Raw genomic sequence first — 23,669 nt, forward strand, 5'->3', positions numbered from 1 at the left:
CACAAACCGTGAGATCATTGCCTGAGCTCAAGTTGGACACTCAACCGACTGAGCCACCCAGGCGCCCCCCTACATTTTCTTCTCATCTCCATTCTCCCCCATATGGAGCCATGGAAACTACTTAAATCTTCCACAGATCTACAAAGGAGTTTAACCTGGAGTAGGAATTATTTCCAGTTCATTGTTTTGTGGGCTGGTCCTGCACACCTTCCACCTTCAGAGTCTATGAAGTCTGTGTTCCCCAAACTCAAGGAACATTTCCAGCTCTTCCAGAACTTCCTCATCTTGCAGTGATTTAGTAGTAGCAGTAAGGTAGGTCTGTGGGCAGAAGTCTGAAGCACAGTAATCATTGAACTAGAGGAGACGCCTCATGTCATGCTTTGAGGCACCCTAAATCCAAGTCATTCTCTGGTTACCCATATCCATCCCTGTCACTTGGTTTGGGGAATAGAAATGATAGTCCAATTGACTCAGTAGGCCATCGGGTTTTGTCCAATTTTCTTCTGATTCTCTAGAACGTAGGGTATCAATTCCTCTCGGGCTTAAGGCCCTGGTTGTTATAAAAGAAAAACTAGGGGCAGCTTGGAACAGATTGTGGATCATTGTCTTGGTGGAAAAGATTTTCAAACGGAGTTAAGGCCACCTAATAATATAAATGAGTTGATAAGTATACTATAATCTGGATTGTACTTAAAATTAGACATCTCAAATTCACAGAGATGAAAGTAAAATGGTGGTTACCAGGGGCTGCGGAAGGAGGAAATGAGGAGTTGTTATTTAATGGGTGTAGAGATCCAGTTCTGCAAGATGAAAAAGCTCTGGAGACCCAATGCACAGCAGGGTGAATATACTTTAATGAACTGTATACTTACAAATGGTTACGACGGTAAAAGAAAAGAAAATCAGGTATCTGATACCAAGCTGACATGGGGGATTTATTTTGTAGAAAAGCAACATCTAGAGAATGCCACAGACAGCCCTAGTATGTCTAAAGTACTACATATAAACATGGTAATTGCTCAAAGTGACAACACTGAAGCACTGAAAGATACCAAAGTACTTTCTGAATCCAAGAAGTCAAATTACACTCAGAATGGTTTTCAGGTCTTTACGTATCTCAAAGTTCTAATATGCTGACATCTGGCAAACCAGATAACCAGAGCACTCAACAGCCAAGTTTTCTGACCATACATAAACTTACTCGTACTCATCCGGTATATCTCCATACAAATATTTTAAGATTCCAATTTCTTGGTTAAGCTATATATGCTTGAGCTCAGTAAATATACTTAGACTTCTGTATTATACAAAGTTAAATGTACAACTAAATTAGTAAAAAGTGCTCACTGTGGTTTATTTCACTCTGACAAAAATGTTTATGCATGTGTACTCTATACTAATACTGCTTTTTTTTAATTCAAAAATTTCCTTCTCTTTTATAACTAGTTTTGTGACTTTTTTGGGTAAGACATCTGTGTCTTCTTTATTCTTACAGATTCTTCTTTTTATTTCTTAGCTTAAATTCAGTACGAGCTTTATTGGTATCTTAGGCTTTGTGTGCGTCCTTGCTCCTCAACGCCAGCAGTTCTTCAGAGGTCTGACATCCAGCACGGGGCTTGCTGTGTTAGATTAGTTCTACAAAAAGGATTCAAGACATTTTTCCTGAAATATACAGAATATGTCATGCCAAATCTCTTGTTTATACAATAAACTGGTAAAACTGGTAAATTGCACATACAGCTCATATTCCCAAAATAGAATAACTTAAATATTAAAACGTACCTTTATGTTACCACCAAAACTGACCTTATAAAGCACAACAAATGGAAATACTCAATTAAAAAAACACACAAAATCCACTAACCGTAAAGTCTGCGTATCACAGCGTAAGAACTCTCATTTCCCTATGACCTATTCAAACTACAGACAGCTATATTTTTTAAGCTACTCTAGAATTTACACCCTAATTAGAAATTTATACGAAACACAATTTTATGTTCAAATATGGAAATAAGCAACATAATTCCAAAACCCAAAAGTATTCCAGCATTCTGTAAAAAGAAATATCCCCAGCGGCTACATCCATGGTCACTAGCATCATTGTGCAGCATCTCAGGTACCTTAAAGAAAAAAAAAAAGGGCAACATTTAAGTTTTCAGAACCACAAATTTGTTTTTATTACAGAACAGTATACAGTATATAGTATACGGTAATATTAGTTGTATACGTAGCTGGATATACTGAGTCAACTCCTTAAAACAGGATCTTAAAACAGGACATGTTGACTCTAGCTAATACTGCCACACAGCATTTCCCAGCAGTTTTATCTTTTTTTATGCTTATTTGCGAGAGAGTGCGTGCATACGGAGCACGTGCACCGTCAGCGCAGAACCCAATGCAGGGCTTGATCCCACGAACCACGAGATCATGATCTGAGCCGAAATCAAGAGTCAGACACTTGATAATCAACTGAGCCACCCACGCACCCCTCCCAGCAGTTTAATTAATAGTGATTATTCACAGTATGCTCAACAAGCCACAGTCTTTATTGGTCCAGTTTGCTCCACTAGAAGATGAAGAGCTATACTGATTATGGTGCTTCAGTTACTGTGTATAGCTGAACTGAACATGACATATAGCTCACCTAAGTTCAGAGATCTGGAACTCTTACATTATATAGAAGTTCGGCAGATTAGCTGGGATTATTGTGTGGATTTTGGTGACAAAAAAAAAAGTAACTCCTTTGTCCATTAGTAAGAAACTTATGAACATTCTCAAGTATACACAGCATGCCAACAAAATGTGACATGTGCTGGGTTTCCTACAAATCTATACACAATTCAATACCTGATTACTGAGATTCTACCTTCAAGAAGACACATCAGAAAGGGGTAGATATTTCTGTGTATCCTGATACACATTAGGATAAATGTGCTTGTGATCAATAATCCAAAAAGATAAACTCTAAAGAGCCTGTATTTTCTATGTTACCTTACTAAAGTATAGACTCCCTTATCACTACGGCATTTAATATAAAGCTTTTTTATTTATTTATTTAAAAAGTTAGCTCTATCCCCAATGTGGGGCTTGAACTCACAACCCTGAGATCAAGAGTCACATGCTCTACTGAGCCAGCCAGATGCCCCTTAATCTAAAGCCTTTATAAAAATAAGGTTTCACTGAGCATTTTCTCTATTTTATCATTAATCAACACTATAATTAAACTTCTTAAAAACTTACCATATCAACCAGAGCAACATACATGAATAAGCCAGCAGTAAGTGCAAATATCCACATAGAAACATTTTCAGCATAATGACCAATGAAGATTCCCGTTGCCATTCCAAGATATGCCAGCATGGCTGACAGAGCATTATAAAGAACAGCCTGCTTAACAGTCATGCCAGCCTTTAGTAAAACAGCAAAGTCACCTTTCATAGAAAACAAAAAGGGACAAAGTAATGAAAAATCACTTTTAAGACACAAACCCAACAGATTTCCCAATTTACAAAATTCTCTAATTTTTTTGAGGGGAAAAGAAAAAGCAGCAAACTTAAGAATTACCCAGGGGTTAACAGTGTTAGTGTAAATCACCTAACAGCTCTATAAATTAAGATTTTGGTTTTTAAGTTTGTGATTGTTTGCTTGTTTATTTATTTATTTTGAGAGAGAGAGAGAGGGCAGAGAGGGAAAGAGAGAATCCCAAGCAGGCTCCACACTATCAGCACAGAGCCTGATGTGGGGCTCAAATTCACAAACTGAGATCATGACCTGAGCTGAAATCAAGAGTCAGATGCTTAACCAACTAGGCCACCCAGGACCCCTAAATTATTTTTTTCCAGTTTTTTTTATGGCTTTCACTTTGTCGATGAATGATAAATACCACAAACCTACTATTTGTGGTCTTGCACTGTCTTCAACAAGCTTGTAACTGGCCATCAAGAAGAGGAGAGTGGAGAACAGATGAAATGATTAGCATATGATAAAGGCAATTTATAATTAAGAGCTAAAGAGTCTAATGTTCCAGTTATAAAAGGAGAAAAAGAGACAAATTAAGATAGGAATAGCTGAGAGAGGCTTAATGAAACATGAAGGATCTAGAATGTGGAACATAAACCAGATGTTGAGGATCATAAACATTGAGTAGGCAGATGGGAGGCCTTGTGAATGGCAGAACACATGCCAAGGAGCAAAAGTGAAAATGGCATCACAGGTGTGTGCAAATATGTGTCTGTAAAAAGAAAAACAAGGACATGAACTGGGATCCAGAACAACTCTGGGAAGGTTTTAAGTCCTGGTGACAGAAGAGAAAAATATTCAAAACATAATTCATCAACTTCCCTTTTCTTCAGCTGTAACAAGTCTCTTTGCCAACTTATACTCTGTTAACAAAAGATGACTCTTATTCCTGTGGTCTTATTCATATTGTAGGTATGAAGATAATGATCACTGATGTCACCAGCATGCTGGTGTAAGAAGATATGTGGTAGGGAAAGAGGACAAGGGAGGAGACCCAGGTTTCTCTCTGGCAACCCCACATGGACAATTGTGTAATTAAACTTATAGGGTCAGAGTTCTGGCTGGAAACAAACTTGTACTCAGTAAGAAAAGAAAGCTAGACAGGTTAGCAGACTTCTAAGAAGGCATGAAAGTTACAAAGAAGTTTGCTGGAACTCTGAATAGCAAAAGCCAGCAATACTAGGATACTTCATCCCCCTGGAAAATGCCATTTATGTGGTTCTCTTACCTAATTCATGTGGCAACTCATGACAAAACACAGCAACAGAAGTACTTAAACCACTTGATAAACCTTCAGTAAAAGCAGCCCCTGGGTAAAAATCAGAGAAAGTTTGGCTACATTATATTGTGGGTGTTTTTAAAAACAACTTACCAGCTTACAAAACAAGGTAAAAGATGTGAACCATATTCTGGTCGTAAATAAACAGAACTTTCCCAGCTGTACTCCGTATCTCCTTTATAAGTAATGTTAGATTACATTCCATTAGGTTTACATTTCCCAGTGGAGCATAAGCAGGTACGAGAGAGAAGGGAAAGTTCCCCTATGCCTCAGAGTGATTAGAGGATCTTCCCACAGACCTGGGAAGTAACTGCAACCACGTAAAACATTTATGTAAAAAATAAACTGATTTAAAAGGTTTAAAAGAAAACACAGCAGTCAGGAGTACAAATATGTTTCGCTGGCCTCAGAAGAATTCACTATGTAATTAGACTTGTTTACGTTCATTCTTTCATTGTCTACCAAGGACAGTCTAGGACAAATGGCTCCCCCCATTTTAAAAGCTAACACCATATATAACTGACTGCTTATACAGAGTGACTGAGCACCTGCACGTCCTCCTTTGCTGCTCATGCTGTGCACAGTACATACAGGAGGGAGAGCACCAGGCTTCCAGGGGGCCAAGGCCTGGGCGCATCTGCCCGGCTGCACAACAGCACTACCTCCTGGGGCAGGTGGTTCGCTCTGCCAGGCCTCAGCTGCCTAACCAGTAATCATTTCCATTGCTCCTTCCAGCATCAAGTTACTAAACTCATAAGTATTCTATTATCTCTCGATTGTGATACAACAATTTAATAGCAAAAACTAGTTTTTTGGATAGAGATTCGTAACTGAACTTATCAGACATGCCAAGATGATTTTGGTATAAAAGATGATGAAAATTCTCTTCCCTTAATACTATTTTATAGATAAGGGAACTTAAATGTAAACAAAAACAAAACCAAAACACATGCTCTGTACACATTAGATCTTGATCTTAAGACTGCAAATTAAAACAACTGTTGATAGTTACAAGTTAGGTAATGGGCTAGGCAGTTGTAGCACTTAACCTTACCTAGTATTTATTGAGAACTTCCTTGTCGAAGTAGCTACAGAAGAAATAACATTTTGATAATCTTAGAAGTTAACAGCCTTATCAAAATCAACCTATTCTTTGTTAAAATTGGACTGGTAGTTTAATGTGACATTTTCAGAGTCAAACAACAAGCAACTATGTAGATGTATACCAATTGCCAGGCCATCGCTGAAATTGTGCAGGCCGTCGCCCATTATCACCATCCAGGCCAATGTGGCGATGCCGGCGTCTTTCAGCTCCTCCCGAGAGTAGCGCTGACTGTGGCTGTGGGGGTGGTGGTTTTGGTGGTGGTGGTGGTGGAGGATATGATGATAGTCATGATGATGGTGAATGAGATCGTCTGATTGGCCGAGGGTATCATGGAAATGCGAATGGCATTTATTCTTGCACCCTCGGGGTACATATTCATTATAGACTTCTTGCGGATGAGCATGAGCTATCATGACCTCTTCTTCTTCCAAGATTGCTGGCTGTTGAGAATCAAAGTGGGAAGGCTCCTGTGAGTCTGCTCGTAAATAGCCTTCAGGTCCTAGGTATAAACACAAAGGACATTGGGAAAGAGTCAGAAAACTTTGTTAATGTGCCTGGACACATTTCAAACAGTCCCACTGACAAAGTCCAAAAAGATCTTAGAGCATGGCAAGTACTAAACAGAGTGAAGCTTATGAAAAACATCATCAGGCTTCACAGCGACATGCAGAAGAATGAGCCTGGACCACTTTCTTACATACACAAAAATAAACTCAAAATGGATGAAGGACCTAAACGTAAGACAGGAAGCCATCAAAATCCTCGAGGAGGAAGCAGGCAGAAACCTCTTTGACCTTGGCTGCAGCAACTTCTTACTCAACACATCTCCAGAGGCAAGGGAAACAAAAGCAAAAAGGAACTATTGGGACCTTATCAAGATAAAAACTTCTGCACAGCCAGTGAAGGAAACAAACAACAAAACTAAAAGGCAACCTAAGGAATGGGAGAAAATATTTGCAAATAACATATCAGATGAAAGGTTAGTATCTAAAATCTATAAACAGTATATCAAACTCAACACCCAAAAAGCAAATAATCCAGTGAAGAAATTGGCAAAAGACATGAATAGACACTTTTCCAAAGAAGACATCCAGATGCCTAACTGACACATGAAAAGAGCCTCAACATCACTCATCATCAGGGAAATACAAATCAAAACCACACTGAGATACCACCTTACACCTGTCAGAATAGCTAACATTAACAACTCAGGCAACAACAGATGTTGGTGAGGATGCAGAGAAAGAGGATCTCTTTTGCACTGTAGGTGGGAATGCAAACTGGTGCAGCCACTCTGGAAAACAGTATGGAGGTTCCTCAAAAAATTAAAAATAGAACTACCCTACAACCCAGCAATTGCACTGCTAGGTATTTATCCAAACAATACAGGTGTGCTGTTTTCAAGGGGCACATGCACCCCAATGTTTATAGCAATACTATCGACAATAGCCAAAGTATGGAAAGAGCCCAAACGTCCATTGACAGATGAATTCATAAAGAAAGTGTGGTGTGTGTATACACACACACACACACACACACACACAATAGAATATCACTTGGCAAAAAAGAATGAAATCTTTCCATTTGCAACTAGAGGATATTATGCTAAGTGAAATGAGCCAGTCAGAAAAAGACAAATATCATAGGACTTCACTCATATGTGGAATTTAAGATACAAAACAGATGAACATAAGGGAAGGGAAGCAAAACTAACATAAAAACAGGGAGGGGACAAACAGAAGAGACTCTTAAATATAGAGAACAAACTGAGGTTTGCTGGAGGGGTCGTGGGAGGGGAGATGGGCTAATGGGTAAGGGGCATTAAGGGAGACACTTGTTGGAATGAGCACTGGGTGTTCTATGTAGGGGATAAACCATGGGATTCTACTCCTGAAATCATAATTGCAATATATGCTAACTAACTTGGATGTAAATTAAGAAAGAAAGAAAAGAAAGAAAGAAAGAAGAAAATACAAACATCAACAGGTTTTATTGAATTTTAAGAAATGGTCTCACAGATTAAGAATGGATTTTAAACTTTAGCCTTCAGTAACAACCGCTCAGATTCTTCCTTGATTTCTTCTGCCTTCTTACGTTTGTTTTTTCTTTTTCAAGTTTTTATTGAAATTCCAGTTAGTTAACATACAGTGTAATATCTGCCTCCTTACATTTTTGAAAGATGACTGTTTTCCTGATTATAAAAGCACCACATACTTTAGAAAAACATTTAAGAAAAATACTGAAATTTGGAAATAAAAAACATGCTTAATCATATCATCCAACTTCTTCTGTTTTGAGGGCAAAGCTCAAGGAAAAACAAGTACTGTATTTGAAATACAATTATCACCAAGGACCATTTATTGTGCAAAGAGAAGTAAATTAAACTGCAACAATAAAGTTTTGTTTTTTTCTCTTTGTCTTGTCCACTGATGACACTTTTCTTGGGAACATTCTGACCCTGTGGTCCAATCCTAGGGCAGCTATTTCTGCTCAATGTTACATATTTCACTGGACTCCATTAAAAAGGCTGAAGAGAGAAGAGACACAAGAAAAAGAGCAAGAACATTTCACTTACTCTTTAGAGAAAAAAACATGTGAAAAAACAAAGGGTGGACAGGAAACCTTACAAGTAGGCGGTAGCAAAAACGTAGTTTTTTCTCCTTTGTCAGCTGGCAACTATGTAGTGAGCATCTACACTGGCCAGTATCCTGCTGGGCACTGGGGATGGAATGGAGCATGACAAGGTCTCTAGCTTCAAGGAAGTTACGTTCTTGTGGGGTGACAGCCATATTTAATAAGGAAACACATGTATAAATAAGGTCATTTAAGGCACCAGAAAGCATGGAAAAAAACAGAAAAGGTTAATGTGAAGGACAGTGACCGGGAAACCTTTGTCTTTTGGTGATCAAGAAAGGCCTCTGACCCCCAAATGATGGGAGAAGGAATTTGTGTGAAGATCTGATTAAGAGGCTTTCAAGAAGAAACAACAGCGAATGCAAGGCTCCGAGATAAACCTGGTGTGCTCACAGAATGAAAAGAAGGCCAGTGAAACTGGACACAATGAACAATGAAAGAGAGTTCATGGCAAGGAGTCTGGTTTAAAAATTTATTAACTCAATCTGTCTAACAAGAAATGCCAAGCTAATAGTCAAGTTACAGGAAAAATAGGAACTTTACAGTGGAGCATCATGTTAGGTGGCACATCATGTCACTGAAAAGGATACAATATCACGTTGTGGTATTCCTGCCCAAAATGATCAATTAATCATAAAAAAAAAAAAAAAAGAGAGAAACCCCAAGTGGGGGACAACTAGACGCAACATTTGATTCTGGATTATACTCTGGACCAATTTTTTCTTTGGGTGGAGGGAGAATATAAAGGAGTCATTAAGACAACTGGAAAAACATGAGTGATATCTACAGAGACTAGATAATGGCATAGTATCAGCATTAATTTCCTGATTTCAGTAAGTGAACTGTGGTTATAGAACACAGTGTCCTTTTACTTAAAAAAAAAAAACATACTGAGCATTTGGGGATACACAGACATCTCATCTGTAACTTACTTTCAAATGGTTTAGCAAAAAATTGTGTATGTGTACTCACAGAGAAATAGAATGATAAACGTAGGTAAAATAACTGGGGAATATATGAAAGAGATACAGAAATTCTTTGTATTATTCTTGAAACTTCTCTGTATGTCTGAATTTACCTTTGGAAAAATAAATATAATATAAACAACTTACAATTAAGAAGAAAAGGTATAAGATATTTCAAAAGTAAAAAAGAAAACATTTAAAAAGGGACATAGTCCCCTCTCTTCCAGATAGTCTAAGCTGCCTGTAAATCACGGAGCAATCGACTACCTCCAGCCCTCAGATGTGTTAAGACTTACGATCGTCTGCATCTACTTTCTCCTCATTTGTTGAAAGTTGAGATTCATACTTGGACAGCTGCTTCTTAATCTCCACATCATCATCATTTTCAGGTTTTTTCTGATTCTAAAATGGCAAGGGAAAGCCATACTTTAAAACAGTTGACTTGCTTAGGTGTACAACTGTAAACAAACAGTTAAGCAAAAGATTCAGAAAAAGACAACACAGTAAACCGAACTTTACTGGAATAAAAGTCATCCAAAGGCAGGCAGGGCCTATAGTTAACTTATACAGCACCTAGTAGTGTGTTCTAGACATAATAACTGCTCAGAAAGGTGAAGTGTCAAAGCTCCAATAATAGGAAATGTTGCAAAATCACATAGTCATCTTTCTCAATGTCCCCCATGTCATCCACTTTTAAGTGTGCTCTGGGAGCCTGTTAGAAATGAACAATCTTGGGCCACACTCCAGACCTAATGAATCAACATAGGGATTTTAACTAGATGCCCAGATGATTCATACACACATTAAAATTGAACTCTGCCCCAGGCTATCAATTTGGAATCAACTAGAGACATTTTCTCCAGCATTTAGTGAGCTGCTAACCAACTACTTGGTTCTCTCTCCATTCCTCTTTTGGACACTGAAACCACATATTTCCCATACTTTTTATAACCTGAAACTATACTGTAACACTGATTAAGTATTTCCTATTAAAACTAAAATACTTTTCCTGTAATAAAACACCATTAACAAGCTTTCTTTTTTTATTAAAAAAATTTTTTTTTTAAATCTTTACTTATTTTTGAGAGAGAGAGAGAGAGACAGCATGTGAGCAGGGGGGGAGCAGAGAGAGAGGGAGACACACAACAAGTAGCAGGCTCCAGGCTCCGAGCTGTCAGCACAGAGCCCGACGCGGGGCTCGAACTAACAAACTGTGAGATCATGACCCGAGCCGTAGTTGGACACTCAACCAACTGAGCCACCCAGGTGCCCCCAGCTTTCTTTTTTTCAACAAATCTCTACTGGTTAGCCTTAAACTTATTAGATTTTTTAACCACCTCAATACCATTCTTGAGATATTATCCTTACCTCTGAGCCCAAGCATAATGGTCACCATTTGAACATTGGTGCCTATGCAGGATTTACTCATGTAGAAGGTAATATTCAAAATGACATTCAACATCTGTCAATATTCAGTATTCAAAACTGTCACACAAATAATAGATTTCTTATTTGCAGTACTTTTGAATATGACTTAATTACTACTGGACCTGAGATTTCATTCTGGTGACAGCATATAAAATATCTGTACATTCTTATACATTTTTAAAGGCAAGCATACAGACACATCTTTAAAAAAAAATTTTTTTTAAATCTTTATTTATTTTTGAGAGAGAGACAGAGTGTGAGCAGGGGAGGAGCAGAGAGAGAGGGAGACACAGAATCTGAAGCAGGCTCCAGGCCCTGAGCTGTTAGCACAGAGCCCGACACGGGGCCCGAACCCACGAACCGTGAGATCATGACGTGGGCCAAAGTTGCACGCTCAACCAACTGAGCCACCCAAGTGCTCCCATTTTTTTTTTTTAACGTCTTATTTAATTTTGAGATGGGGGTTGGCGACAGGGGGAGACACAGAATCTGAGACTCCAGGCTCCGAGCTGTCAGCATCATAAGCTGAAGTTGGACGCTTAACTGACTGAGCCACCCAGGCCCCCACATCTTTTTGTTTTAATGATTATTTATTTTGACACACACACACACACAGAGAGAGAGAGAGAGAAAATCCAAGCAGGTTCTGCCCTGTCAGCACAGAGCTGGACACGGGGCTTGATCTCAAGAATGCTGAGATCATGACCTGAGCTGAAATCAAGAGTCAGATGCTTAGACTGAGCTACCCAGGAGTCTCCACAGACATATCTTTATACCTACCCCTAGCTTAATGCCTTAAACAGAGAAAGTACTTCAATATTTGTGACAAGAGATGAATTCAGGATATTTTATATCACTTCAGTTAATGCTTTCTTATTGGGCAATGACTCACCCTAGAACCTACAGTTTAACCAATTCTTTCATTCTGTAAGTATTGGGGACCCATAATGTTCCCTATGCTAAGTGCTGGCAATATAGCATAAAACAAGATACACCTGGTCTCTGTTTTCATGGAGCTTATCACCCACGGGAAGGGAGACTGCACAGATACAATGATTAAACAATTCTTCAATTGCTATTTTCGATATGTTTTATAAAGGAAAAACACATAGTGCTATGAGAGTGTATAACAAGACGCAACTAAGTTCCAGGACAGGCTTCCTTGAGAAAGCAATACTTATACCAAGACCTAAAGAAAGCAGGAGTTTGTGGGGGGTGGGGTGGCTGTGGAGGTGCAGAGGTGGATGTACTCCAGGCAGGGAAAAAAGCAGGTGGGAGGGCCCTACAACAGGAAGGGCCAGCCCCACCCCACCCCACAAATGAAAGCAACGTAAGGTGGTTGGGGCTTAGTAGGTCAGAGACGGGGCTAGAGAGGAGGCTGGGTGGCAGAAAGAGAGCTAGACAATGCAAATCAAGTTAAAAGTGTGGACTCTGTTCTGAAAGTATCAACAAGTCACTGGAAGGATTTTCAGTGGTGGTTACAACTTCACCAGATTTTCCATTTAAACAAATCACTTTGCCTGCTCTGTTCTGGACTGGGAGAAGAAAACAATACAATAATGTAGACAGTCCAGTTAGGAAGTGACTGCTAACACCTAGGTAGGAGATAAGCATGGTTTAGACCAGCATCATAGCAAAGAAGAGGGAGAGAAACTGAAAGACTGTGGATGTATTTAAAACTAGCTTGGATATGAGGATAAGGGAGATGTTATAGATGACTTTCAGGTTCCTAGAGTGAGCAATAACCTTCACTGGTAGAAAAAAGGTTTTGACGTTGAACTTATTATAAAGGCCCAACTATCTATAAAGTATGAGATGTAACCTAGTCTGCATATAGAGATTTCAGATTGACATACATAGTATGATATATGGAATCGTCCAGAGTACAGAATGGATCTTAAGGAAAATGCTAGGTAAAATGTCCTGTTATGAGGCTGAAGAAGCTCTCAACACTCACCATATAATGGAGAGTTTTTATTTAATGTTTCTTATACATTCAACAAATATTTGTTAAGTATCTATTATGTGCCAGATGGCATTCTAGGCATTGGAGATGTGGCAGAGGTCCTGGGTCTTAACAGTTTATATTCCAGTAGAAACTATTTTAGAAAAGATATCATCAAGCTTCTTTGACTACAAGCCAAAGTAATGTGTACATAGTAAAAGACATAATACATCGTAATATCACTGATGCATTTAAAAACATTGGTAATGGGGCGCCTGGGTGGCTCAGTCAGTTAAGTGTCCAACTCCTGATCTTGGCTCAGGTCATGATCTCATGGTTTATGGGTGTGAACCCCACATCAGGCTCTGCTCTGATGGTGCCAAGCCTGCTTGGGATTCTGTCTCTCCTTCTCTCTGATCCTCTCCCACTTGTGCTTTTTCTAAGATGAATAAACAGAAAAATAATTTAAAAACATTGGTGATGACAGAAGACTGATTTCACAACTCATTGAATTATAACCTGGAGTTTAAAAATAATTGTTCTCTATTAAATAAGAGAGAACCTACTTCTTAAGAGTCTCATATTAAAGAGTACCAGATTAAAGAAAAGCTATCTTTAGGTAAATTTGAAAGCTAAATTGAAATTAGAATGTTAAAGAAATGATGGCATTTGAACCAGGGAGACAACAATACAAAGAGACCTCTAAACCCCACCTCTTCCAAAAGAAAACTAAAAAGGATCATTTGTTTTTCTAAGGAAAGAATTCCAGAGAATGTAAACAAGTAGGATATATCCTCAAATTAGTCCCAGGGAAGTGCGTGGGACGATGGGAACGTGGAAGAGGACTCCTGGATTAAGAATGAACAAGCTATTCTTACTTCCTTTCTTTCCACTAAATTTAGGTCCAGCAAGGAGAAGGCTCAAAATTTATAGCTTGAGATTTTAGTGGATGTCAAATCTATCGGGGCAAATAGTCACAGGATGAACGAGGCACTCTCCTGGTCACACACGCACTTGTTTCCCACAGGGAGCTCTGTGTTCAGCAAGAACAACTATGTTCGTTTTCAAACCTCTTCATGCCAGTTATACTTGTTATTGTAATTGCACAATTAAATTATGTACAGCTCAAATTGTGAAATGATGGTGAGAATAGGTACATCTGTGAAACCTTAAGTTGAATGCTTTTGAAAGATTCAAAGGCAAGGCGCTAAAAAAAAAAAAGACTATCAAGTTATGTAAAGCAACCACTGCATAAAACTTTAAAAATTTACAAAACCTAAACTCTACCTTCGAATAGCTTTGCTAACGTATAACCTCTTGCTCAACTTGAGAGAAACTGAAATTGGAGATTGTGGATGAAGTCGCATGGCTATAGGAAAACAATGGTCATACGGAACTCCAACTCAAAATCCTGGTCAACATCAAATGACCAGAATGTGAATGTATGAATGTTTTATATTAATTAAGACATCTAAGATGTGTACGTGCCATTTTTACAGGATTCCATAAAGACAGTCTTTTGACTGACTTGCCTGGTCACATCAGACGAGAGGTGGCAGATAACCACAGGCGACACATTGGGTGTTTTTACCAGAGATAAGGAGTCTACTGTTTGCCTTCATACTACTTTCTGGTGTCAATTTGCAAAGGACAAGACTGTGAAAGTCACAAACCCTCTTAAATGCAACAGAATATTCAGCTACTGGGTGAATAAAGTTAATCAAGCAGTTAACGCTAACTACCAATAAATACCAACAGTGTATCCATAATGCTTCTTTAAAAAAACACAAGCCGGGGCGCCTGGGTGGCGCTGTCGGTTGGGCGTCCGACTTCAGCCAGGTCACGATCTCGTGGTCCGTGAGTTCGAGCCCCGCGTCAGGCTCTGGGCTGATGGCTCAGAGCCTGGAGCCTGTTTCCGATTCTGTGTCTCCCTCTCTCTCTGCCCCTCCCCCGTTCATGCTCTGTCTCTCTCTGTCCCAAAAATAAATAAACGTTGAAAAAAAAAAATTAAAAAAAAAAAAAAAAAACACAAGCAAACCTTTACTGACAGGTATGATTGACACTGAAAACTGTGCATATTTAAAGTATATAAATCAATGAACTTGGGTATATATCCCTGTGAAACCATTGCCACTATAAAGGCCATAATCGTGATGCTTCTGACCTTTAAGGCTTTAAGGCTCTGCGTGTGTCTCGTTTGGTCGTTTATACAGATGTTCATCCTTTGCAGTTCTTACCCTCGCCTGAGTTTGAAAGGAACACTGAAAATAGAGAACTCCCGGGTTATCAATAATATGAATGCCTCTGGGAACAAAAACTATCTCAGGGTACTGAACTCCTCTCAAATGAAGATCACACCCCCTGGACAAGCTCAGCTAACAGTCTAGTTAGAGTACTACTCAAATAAATGTCTGATGTATAGTAAATACACAGTACTTTTTCTTACCTTTTTCTTCTTATCTTTAAATTGCTTGATCAATGTGAGCACATGTTCGACGAGAAACATGAAATACAAGCCACCCAGAGCTGTCAGACCCTTCCACGTGGAATCAAAATAGGTACTTTCTTCTATGTTTTCAGAAGACAGATGACTGAAAAGTGGCCCTCTCTTTGCTTCCATTGCTGGTTCTTCATGGCTGTGACTGTGCTGGTGACTTGCGTGAGACTAAAGGGAAAACAATGTGTGTTTTATAAATTCATTAGTTTCACACGTGTCAGAAAAACTGGCCAAGATAATAAGGTCAAATACGAAAACATTCAGAATTAGTCAAGTAATGGGATACTTCAGAGCTCAGAGGGAAGTTCAATACATGAAAAAAAATGACCCGCAGTCAGCTAGCAATTTAGATCTTAATGTACCATGTGCTAAGGCACTTAACAGACTGCATTTGTTTAGTGTGAAGACAGATACCTTCCTTAATAACTCTCACATAGGTAACGGGTATTTTCAATGTTTGACAAGTGACCAGGGCCACAAATAGCAGGGAACTGCCAGATTTAACAGACATACAGTGTTTACTGTCTACACTCCAAACTGAAAAAGCCCACACTAGTCCTGTCACTGTGGTTACAAGAAGCCCCGTGTGTATCACGGGCCCTGGCAGGTACCTGAGATCCAGGTGTGTGGCCCCAGCAGTCCGCAGCTGGGTGCGGTAGGAACTGCCACCACTGCGCGTCAGGCAACTGAGTGTGGAGCACACCAGCCGAGACAAGATGGGGGGTGGGGCACGGGGCACCCTATGCATCAGCTGCTTGGTGCAGCAGGTATTCCTGAACAAGTGCCTTCTGGGGCCCGGGGAAGTTATCACAGCAAAATATATGTAGTACTCTAAGAATGATTTTTTTCCCTGCTTACCTATGAACATCTGAGGAAAATTTAAAGGATGAGATCCGATTATTTTAAGTATTTAATGGAGCTATCAAATAAACTTTACATAATTTAAGAATTTACTTGTGTCAATGAGTGTGAATCTTATAAGTTCAACTCTCAAGGAAAATTCGTTTCTTGAGTACATAGAGAATCAGTTTATATTTCTGTGGCAAATACACTAATGTAAGCAGATAATTCACGTTGCAATCTATCACAGTAATAATATCTGAGCAGAATCTGTCTCCTTCTATTAACTGGGTCCAAAAAGTTAAATTCTTTATTTAATAAAGTCCCTTAAAGAAAAAAAGCAAAAAACAAACCATGAACATATATGCAGATCTAGAACAAAAATGCAGCTTTCAGTTACCAGTTTTTTTTTAAATTTTATTAAAAAATTTTTTTTAACATTTTTTAAAATGTTTATTCATTTTTGAAAGAGATAGAGCATGAGTTGTGGAGGGGCAGAGAAGGAGACACAGACTCTGAAACAGGCTTCAGACTCTGAGCTGTCAGCACAGAGCTGACGTGGGGCTCAAACTCACAAACCATGAGATCATGACCTGAGCCGAAGTCGGATGCTTAACTGACTGAATCACCCAGGCACCCCTAAAAAAATTTTTTTTTAAGTTTTAAGTAATTTCTACAACCAAAATGGGTCTTGAACTCACAACCCTGATATCAAGAGTTGCATGTTCTTCGGACTGAGTCAGCCAGGCACTGCCACAAATATATTTTATTTATTTATTCAACGTTTTATTTTACTTTAAAAGACAGAGAGGGACAGAGCATGAGCAGGGGAGGGGCAGAGAGAGAGGGAGACACAGAATCGAAAGCAGGCTCCAGGCTCTGAGCCCAGCACAGAGCCCGATGTGGGGATTGAACTCGTGAACTGTGAGATCATGACCTGAGCCCAAGTCAGATGCTCTACCGACTGAGCCAACCAGGCGCCCCTCCAGCAAATGTATTTTAAAATCAACTCTTCTAAACCAAATCTCTAACCTTTTATATATACCAACACAAAGAATTCTAGTACAAACCAAAAGTTCTTGAATTTTTTCAATGTTGAATAATACAATATACTAATAAGACAAGTGACTGTACTTACATGTGGGAGGAGGTGTAAAAAAGCATCACCACTCAATGTCCCGACAGCCAGTGCCACAAGGAAACTTAGGAGAAACTTGAAAAACACCCGATTCATGAGAGGCACTAAGATAACGCCCAGCAAGGACAGGAAACTGATGATGGAAATGGCTATAAAGCCACCAACCCAGGCTGTCAAATAAAACACAGCAAAAGGAAAATTATATAATTGTTAAACTTTGAAGAGTTTTTTAAAAGTTATTTATTTTGAGAGAGAGAGAGCACGCATGCACACAAGCAGGGGTGGGGGAGAGGGTGAGACGGGGGTGGGGGAGGGGGAGAGAGAGAGAGAGAGACAATGAATGAATTTCCAAGCAGGCTCCATGCTGTCAGTGAAGAGCCCAATGAGACGTGAGGCTTGATACCACAAACCTTGAGATCATGACATAAGCCGAAAATGATTTGATTTGGATGCTTAACCAACTAAGCCACCAGGCACCCCCAAGTTGCATTTCTTAATCTTCTTTTTTTTGAAGTTTATCCATTTATTTTCGAAGAGAGAGAAAGAGGGAGGCAGGGGCAGAGAGAGAGGAGGACAGAGGATCTGAAGCAGGCTCCGTACTGACAGCAGAGAGCCTGATGTGGGGCTTGAACTCACGAACTGTGAGATCATGATCCAAGCTGAAGGCAGACACTCAACTGAGCCACCCGGGCACTACCTCACCGCCCCCCACCCCGCCCCAAGTTGCATTTCTTAAGCTAAAGAAATACAAACTCAGTGGAAGAGGGCTGTGGTAATAGAGCAATAACCAAGAAACCTGCTGCTGGCTCAAATCAACAATCTGACTGAACCCTCCTGGTAAAGAATGTAAGTCTAGTGGAAAGCTCTTTCAGATGGGGGTGAAAAGAGGGCAGAATACTGCTACCAACAATGATTTCTACATCATTTGGGAACTGAGCTTTTCGACTCCCATACAGCTAAATTATGAAAGGGAGAAGAGTTAAAAAAAAAAAAAAAAAAGAAAGAATGAAAGAAAGAGAAGGAAACCAGGAATTCAATAATTTCTTCAGTGAACAAAGCAACTATTCACCATACTTTTTGAGCAACACAGGTCTACAGTAGAGAACTTATCCTAGTTTATTAATTTATTAATAAGAACATACCATTAGGCTCCTAAACAGCAGATATTAACTCTGACCTTCTGAAACAGTGTGACAACATAGAAAAAGCCCAAATTTTGGATGGCCCTGTGGGATGTCCTCACTTACAGTATATTTTTGTTTTTAAGGCAAGGCTAACCAACTTGCTTTGTTCACACTCAGGGCAGAGAACAATTAAGATTAGGCTGAAAATGAATGGATTCATGTCAATATAGGGAAAAGGACAACATGAATATACCTACTTGAAATTATCTTTACATAAGAAAGGCTACCCTACCTATTTGTAAAGAATAGGTCTTTGGAGGGATTTCAGCTTTCTTTTCACTCGTTGTATGAATTAGACACGATCTAGCGTCAATTTGATTGATGATGGCTGGGCAGAGATAGTTGAACTCTGTTGCATTCAGCAGAACCTGGATGCCCATGCCATGAGACGTGAGTAACTTGGACGCATTGAAACACTGTGGGAAACAAAGCAGTGAAAATCACCAGAAAGCATTCCCATTACACAATCCAAAAAAATTGTCTGATGATACAACACCCTTTCCACACTGAAGCTACTTCCTTATTTTTTCAAGTCAACCCATTAGCATCAACTGTTGTTTTGAGTACTTTGGAACTTGCCTCAAGCTTCTTGGTGATACTGTGTGACAATGGTGGTGTCCCACTTCTTCTGCCTACTTCTTGGGAGAAGCAGTTTAAATCACCTAGAGAGAAAGCCCTGAGCGGAATAACCTTCAGGATAAATGGACATTCACAAGCCTGTTAACTCATTGTATAAACCTATTAAGGAAATGAGCTTTAATTTTGAGATGGGAACTCATTAGAGATTGAGAAATATGTTGATTTAGTACTAATGCTACCCTACCTGGCCTAAACAAGTCCAAAACATGTCGCTCTTCCAGCAATGACTGTACTTGCAAAACTTAGCTCAGTTCTATCTCCCTGGCAAAAGCTCTACAAGAACGAGAGATTAAATTATGCCAATTACTCTTGTGGAGGGCAAGGCTGGTTAATGAAACAAACCTGTACCAGCAGGCAGCTGTTTCAACAACGTAATCAGACGACAAGCTCAGTTTGAAGAGAATCCCCTCTAGGTAATCTGAACGCCCCTTCTCACACATGCACAAAATTGGCAATGGCACCTGTTTCTCATCTTCTGTAAAGTTACTTTAACTTCCCACAGTTCTTGGCAAATACTACTCAGAACAAACTTTATTACCGGTGTTGCTATGGGAATGACCATTAAGATTATTCTGGAATTGGTTCAGTCATATGATGATTTGGATGAAGTGTTCGTTTTGATCATTAATGTGTACCAACTAATTCCTTGTTCTTGACCTCTCTCAGCCAAGGAAAACTGTGCACAGTCTGGAAGTCTAGTCTAAGAAAAATACATGAATTCAGAACCTCACTGCCCAGACTTTTAATTTGTCCACCGCATGGTTCTTGGTAGCTAGGACTCCACAAGCCACAGAGATACTTCTTCCAAAAAGGTAACACTATTCTTCTTGCCTTCTTTTGTGTCTTCAGCCACACCTTTCCCTAAAACATGGATTCTAACTGCTGCTTTTGTGAACTCCCATTTTCTACTTTTCATGAACAAAATCCACCTTTTAAAGGTATTTACTCCAAAAATAACTGATAACTGCCTTCCACACTCATTTTCAATTCTATTAGAGAATAGTTTTAGCTGCCAGCACCATCGTTACCAAAAAACTATCCCCCAAGTTTTGTATCAGGAATGTTTATAACACAGTAGAGATCAGGACTTTTGGACCAAATGCCTGGATGAGAAAGCAGACATTCCCTTTTCAGTAATTCATCATTTTATTTTTACTTTATACTCTTTACAGCTAAAGATAGAATGGCAATGATGGGACAAACAAGCAGGCGTAATGAAAAGCAGTCATCTTACCTCCTGAGTATTTTCATTTGTGTTTCTGGAATACATAAAGCCTTTTCTGGGCTCACTCACAGATTCATTTGTTTTCCTACTGGCCAGCTGGCTCATCTGGCCTTTTTCTGTGATACTGGGTGGAGTAGAACTGCTCACATCTTTGGGGAAAAGTTTTCCAGGTTTTGGAGTGTCTATTGTCTCTAGAAAGTGAGTTCCTTCAGAGACAGTGTTATACATAGTGGAGGTCACTTCACTAGCCGTAACACCATCCTTGATTAAAACATTCCTTCTGTTAGCATGTTCTGATCGGTGAGATCCTTTTCCCTGGCTGTTTCTGGGATCTTTACCCGAACTATCAGGCTCATGGTCTGGGCAAAGAGCTTTCCGATTATTTTTATTGGAAGGAGCGTGATTACGGTGAGAATGGTGATCATGGTCAGAGTGATGGTCATGGTCATGGTGTATATGGATTTTTTTAATCTTATCTATGCCTATATTCTGAAGCAATTTCCTGAATCCTTCAACTGACAAGGAATTATTTTCTCCATAGCGATGGAAAAGCTGCTGTAGATGATGTCGCCGTGTGGTGACTGCCAAGTCAATGTTAATGCCAGATTCCCAATTTGTAATAATTTTCTCAGTGGTCTGAGGGAAAGCAGTTGCTGGTTCTAGTTCGTGGAGGGGATTTGTGACTGACAGGGTGAGGGTCAGAATCAAGATTACAGATAAATTCCTCGCCATTGCACCTTCCTAGAGAAAACAGAAAAAAAATTCTTGCTTTCACTTTTAAAACAATTTGAATTAAGAAATTTCATGCTGAAAATTGATACTGAACAATCAAGGTTTACAGAGTATCATTTAGTATGGTTAGTGTAATGCTACATACAGTGAAAATATAAAGAAATATACAAATATAAAGAAATATACAAAAGTACAAAGAATTCTAGGCCCTACCCTTGAATATACATGAAACAACTGGAGAACAATTGAGTGCTAAGGGACCATAATTAGCACTGAGAAAGCAACAAGTAATGCAGAAACTGGAGAGATTCATGTGGTTGCAGCCATACTGGTAATTTGTTATGGTAAGAACAATGATTCAAAATGAAACAAAACCCAATTATCTCCACCATCATTATTATTTCATAAAACAATCTTTTTTTTTCTTTTTCATAAAACAATCTTTTAACATCGGAAAAAAAAGTAGAAACGGTAATCTCAGAATTCACATTTATAACTTTTCTTAACTGTATACAAATCAATTTAAGTCTTCTCTCTCCCAATCCCACTCCTCAAAGGCAACCCATTTGCCAGTTTCTTGTATATCTCTTAGGATATTTTCTATCCCTAGTCAAGTAGATGTGTCCTTTAATGACACAAATCGGATCCTTTTTCCCACTCAACAAATGACACCTTTCAGTGTTGGTACATACAGATTGATCTCATTCTCTTGAATGACTGCAAAATGTCACCTCTAATTTTTTTTTAATATGAAATTTATTGTCAAATTGGTTTCCATACAACACCCAGTGCTCATCCCAACAGGTGTGTCACCTCTAATTAAACTTCATTAAAAAAATCGTTATGTTCCTATAAAACAGTAAAAATTTTATCATGGACTATCATCACTCATTCACACAATAGTATTTGGAAACAAAGGCCTAACCTCCAGGAAAAGAATCAAGTTGAGCCTTGGGGCGCCTTCGTGGCTCAGTGGCTCTTGATTTCAGGGTTGTAGGTTTGAGCCCCACGTTGGGTGTAGAGATTTAAATCTTAAAAAAAAAATCTTAAAAAGAAATCCCATTTTATTAAAAAAAAAAAAATCGAGCCTTGAAAAGCAGAACTCAGTTAAACAAGGGAAGGTATAGTCCAGATAAGCAGAAGGACTGATATCTCAGGACCCAGATGTCCAGCACCAATGATGGATGCTGACTGTGACCAAATTCACCTGCCTTCAGCCAAAGAGGTGGAGGTCGGTTCTAGAGCTAGAGAGCAAGGACGGGGTAACTTAGTACTACCACTTTCAGCCGTCTCCTACACCAGGAAAAGCTAGTGCTAGGAGGGCTAGCACCTTACAGGGCTAGACTCCTCAAAGAACAATTTTCCGGGCCTGAAGTTTTGGGAATTCAGTTAATATGCAAAGGATAAAGATTAAGAAATCATTCGCAGAAGATCTGGTCTGGTCAAGGACCAGAGTGGGTGGGGACAAACACAAATGGGTGGCTCAGAGGGCAGCTCCATGCCTTTCTCCCGGGAGGATGCTTACTTAGGGCGGTCAAGGACCGGCCGCCGGTTCTTCCCTACAAGTCAGCGTGTGTTGAAGAAAAAAGAAAACCTAAAGACAAGGGCCTGGAAAAAGGGGAGAGTGGAGAAAACGGGAAAAAAGGGCACAAAACTGCTTCCAAAGGCTTTCGTATTTTTAAACACGACAGTACCTTCCTCGAATATGAGATGAACAGGACAGACCGTTTCCTCCGAAAGTCCTCCGCTGGACTCCGCAACCCATCTATGCACCCGAAACTGGGAAGTCCGGCCTCCACGGACCGCGAGGTTCCCCCTCTCCGCTGTCCCCTCCCGGACCTGCGGGACTCACCTCTCCGCGGCCTCGCCGTCCCACGGCCCGGCCCCGCGCGCCGGTTCAGTTCTCCGCGGGCGGTCCGGAGGGCTCGGAACCGGTCCGTGCTTCTGTCTCAGAAGCCTCTACAGGGCACGGAGAAGCGGCGGTCTCATCTGCCCTGCTGTCCCTCGGGCTGGGCTGGGGTACCGCCGCGCAGCCACCGGGAAGCCGCGCCCCACGCGCCTCGCCTCCCAGGAGCAGGAGGACAATTACTAATTACCGCCGCGCGCAGCGCGCCGCCGCGAACCACCGCCTCCGCCAGCCATGACTGCAGGGCATGCGCAGTGCGGCCCGGAACCCCGTCCCCGTCAGGCGGATCCACGAGTCCGCCTGTTCGCCCGCGCCGCGGGGCTCGCAGGGGCGGGTGAGACGAAGGCGCGGTCCGAGCAGGCTGTGAGAGCCGGCACCAGTTAGGGGCCCTTTCGTCCAGCCTCTCCCCGGCCCTGCGCCGCTCTGAGGCCCGAGATGCGCTCTTGAGTTCCCCCGGCCAGCTTCCGTCCGCTGCTGGGAGCCTGGCCGTGAGGGGCAGCGGGACGTTCCTGACGCTCCCGCGGCACACGAGCCCCGGGTCTTTGTGGAGGACCCTGAGCTACTCCACGCGGGTCTTCGTTCCTGCGACGCAACCTGTGCTTGGGTGCTGGGCCACCGTCCAGCACAGAGTGC

At 40.4% G+C, this 23,669-nt stretch overlaps 1 protein-coding gene across 2 annotated transcripts; it reads right to left on the reverse strand.

Moving 5' to 3' along the window:
- Positions 1-830: 830 nt before the first annotated feature.
- Positions 831-23,124, reverse strand: SLC39A6 (solute carrier family 39 member 6). 2 transcript variants are annotated; one of them, XM_015082342.3, is made up of 10 exons: positions 22,983-23,124; positions 20,408-21,139; positions 18,767-18,950; positions 17,351-17,520; positions 15,322-15,540; positions 9,799-9,904; positions 6,025-6,402; positions 4,748-4,828; positions 3,241-3,431; positions 831-2,120 (listed from the first exon to the last, which is right to left on the reverse strand). In XM_015082342.3, exons 2-10 carry the CDS (start codon positions 21,128-21,130, stop codon positions 1,968-1,970), a joined length of 2,205 nt encoding a protein of 734 aa, XP_014937828.3. In that variant the 5' UTR covers positions 21,131-21,139; positions 22,983-23,124; the 3' UTR covers positions 831-1,967. The 2 variants fall into 2 exon arrangements, with proteins under 2 accessions (XP_014937828.3, XP_026924586.2); XM_027068785.2 differs by lacking the exon at positions 22,983-23,124 and adding an exon at positions 22,825-22,956.
- Positions 23,125-23,669: the final 545 nt, after the last annotated feature.

Source organism: Acinonyx jubatus, chromosome D3, assembly GCF_027475565.1.
Source record: "Acinonyx jubatus isolate Ajub_Pintada_27869175 chromosome D3, VMU_Ajub_asm_v1.0, whole genome shotgun sequence".
Taxonomy (NCBI): Eukaryota; Metazoa; Chordata; class Mammalia; order Carnivora; family Felidae; genus Acinonyx; species Acinonyx jubatus.

What these genes read in the sequence shown, in the direction of transcription:
- SLC39A6 (XM_015082342.3), bottom strand. Translation starts at nt 21,130, where the DNA reads ATGGCGAGGAATTTATCTGTAATCTTGATTCTGACCCTCACCCTGTCA. An exon ending in TGAGTTGCCACATGAATTAG is followed by an intron (nt 3,432 to 4,747) that starts GTAAGAGAACCA and finishes TTTCTATGAAAG; the next exon opens with GTGACTTTGCTGTTTTACTA. An exon ending in ATGTTGCTCTGGTTGATATG is followed by an intron (nt 2,121 to 3,240) that starts GTAAGTTTTTAA and finishes TTTTTCTTTAAG; the next exon opens with GTACCTGAGATGCTGCACAA.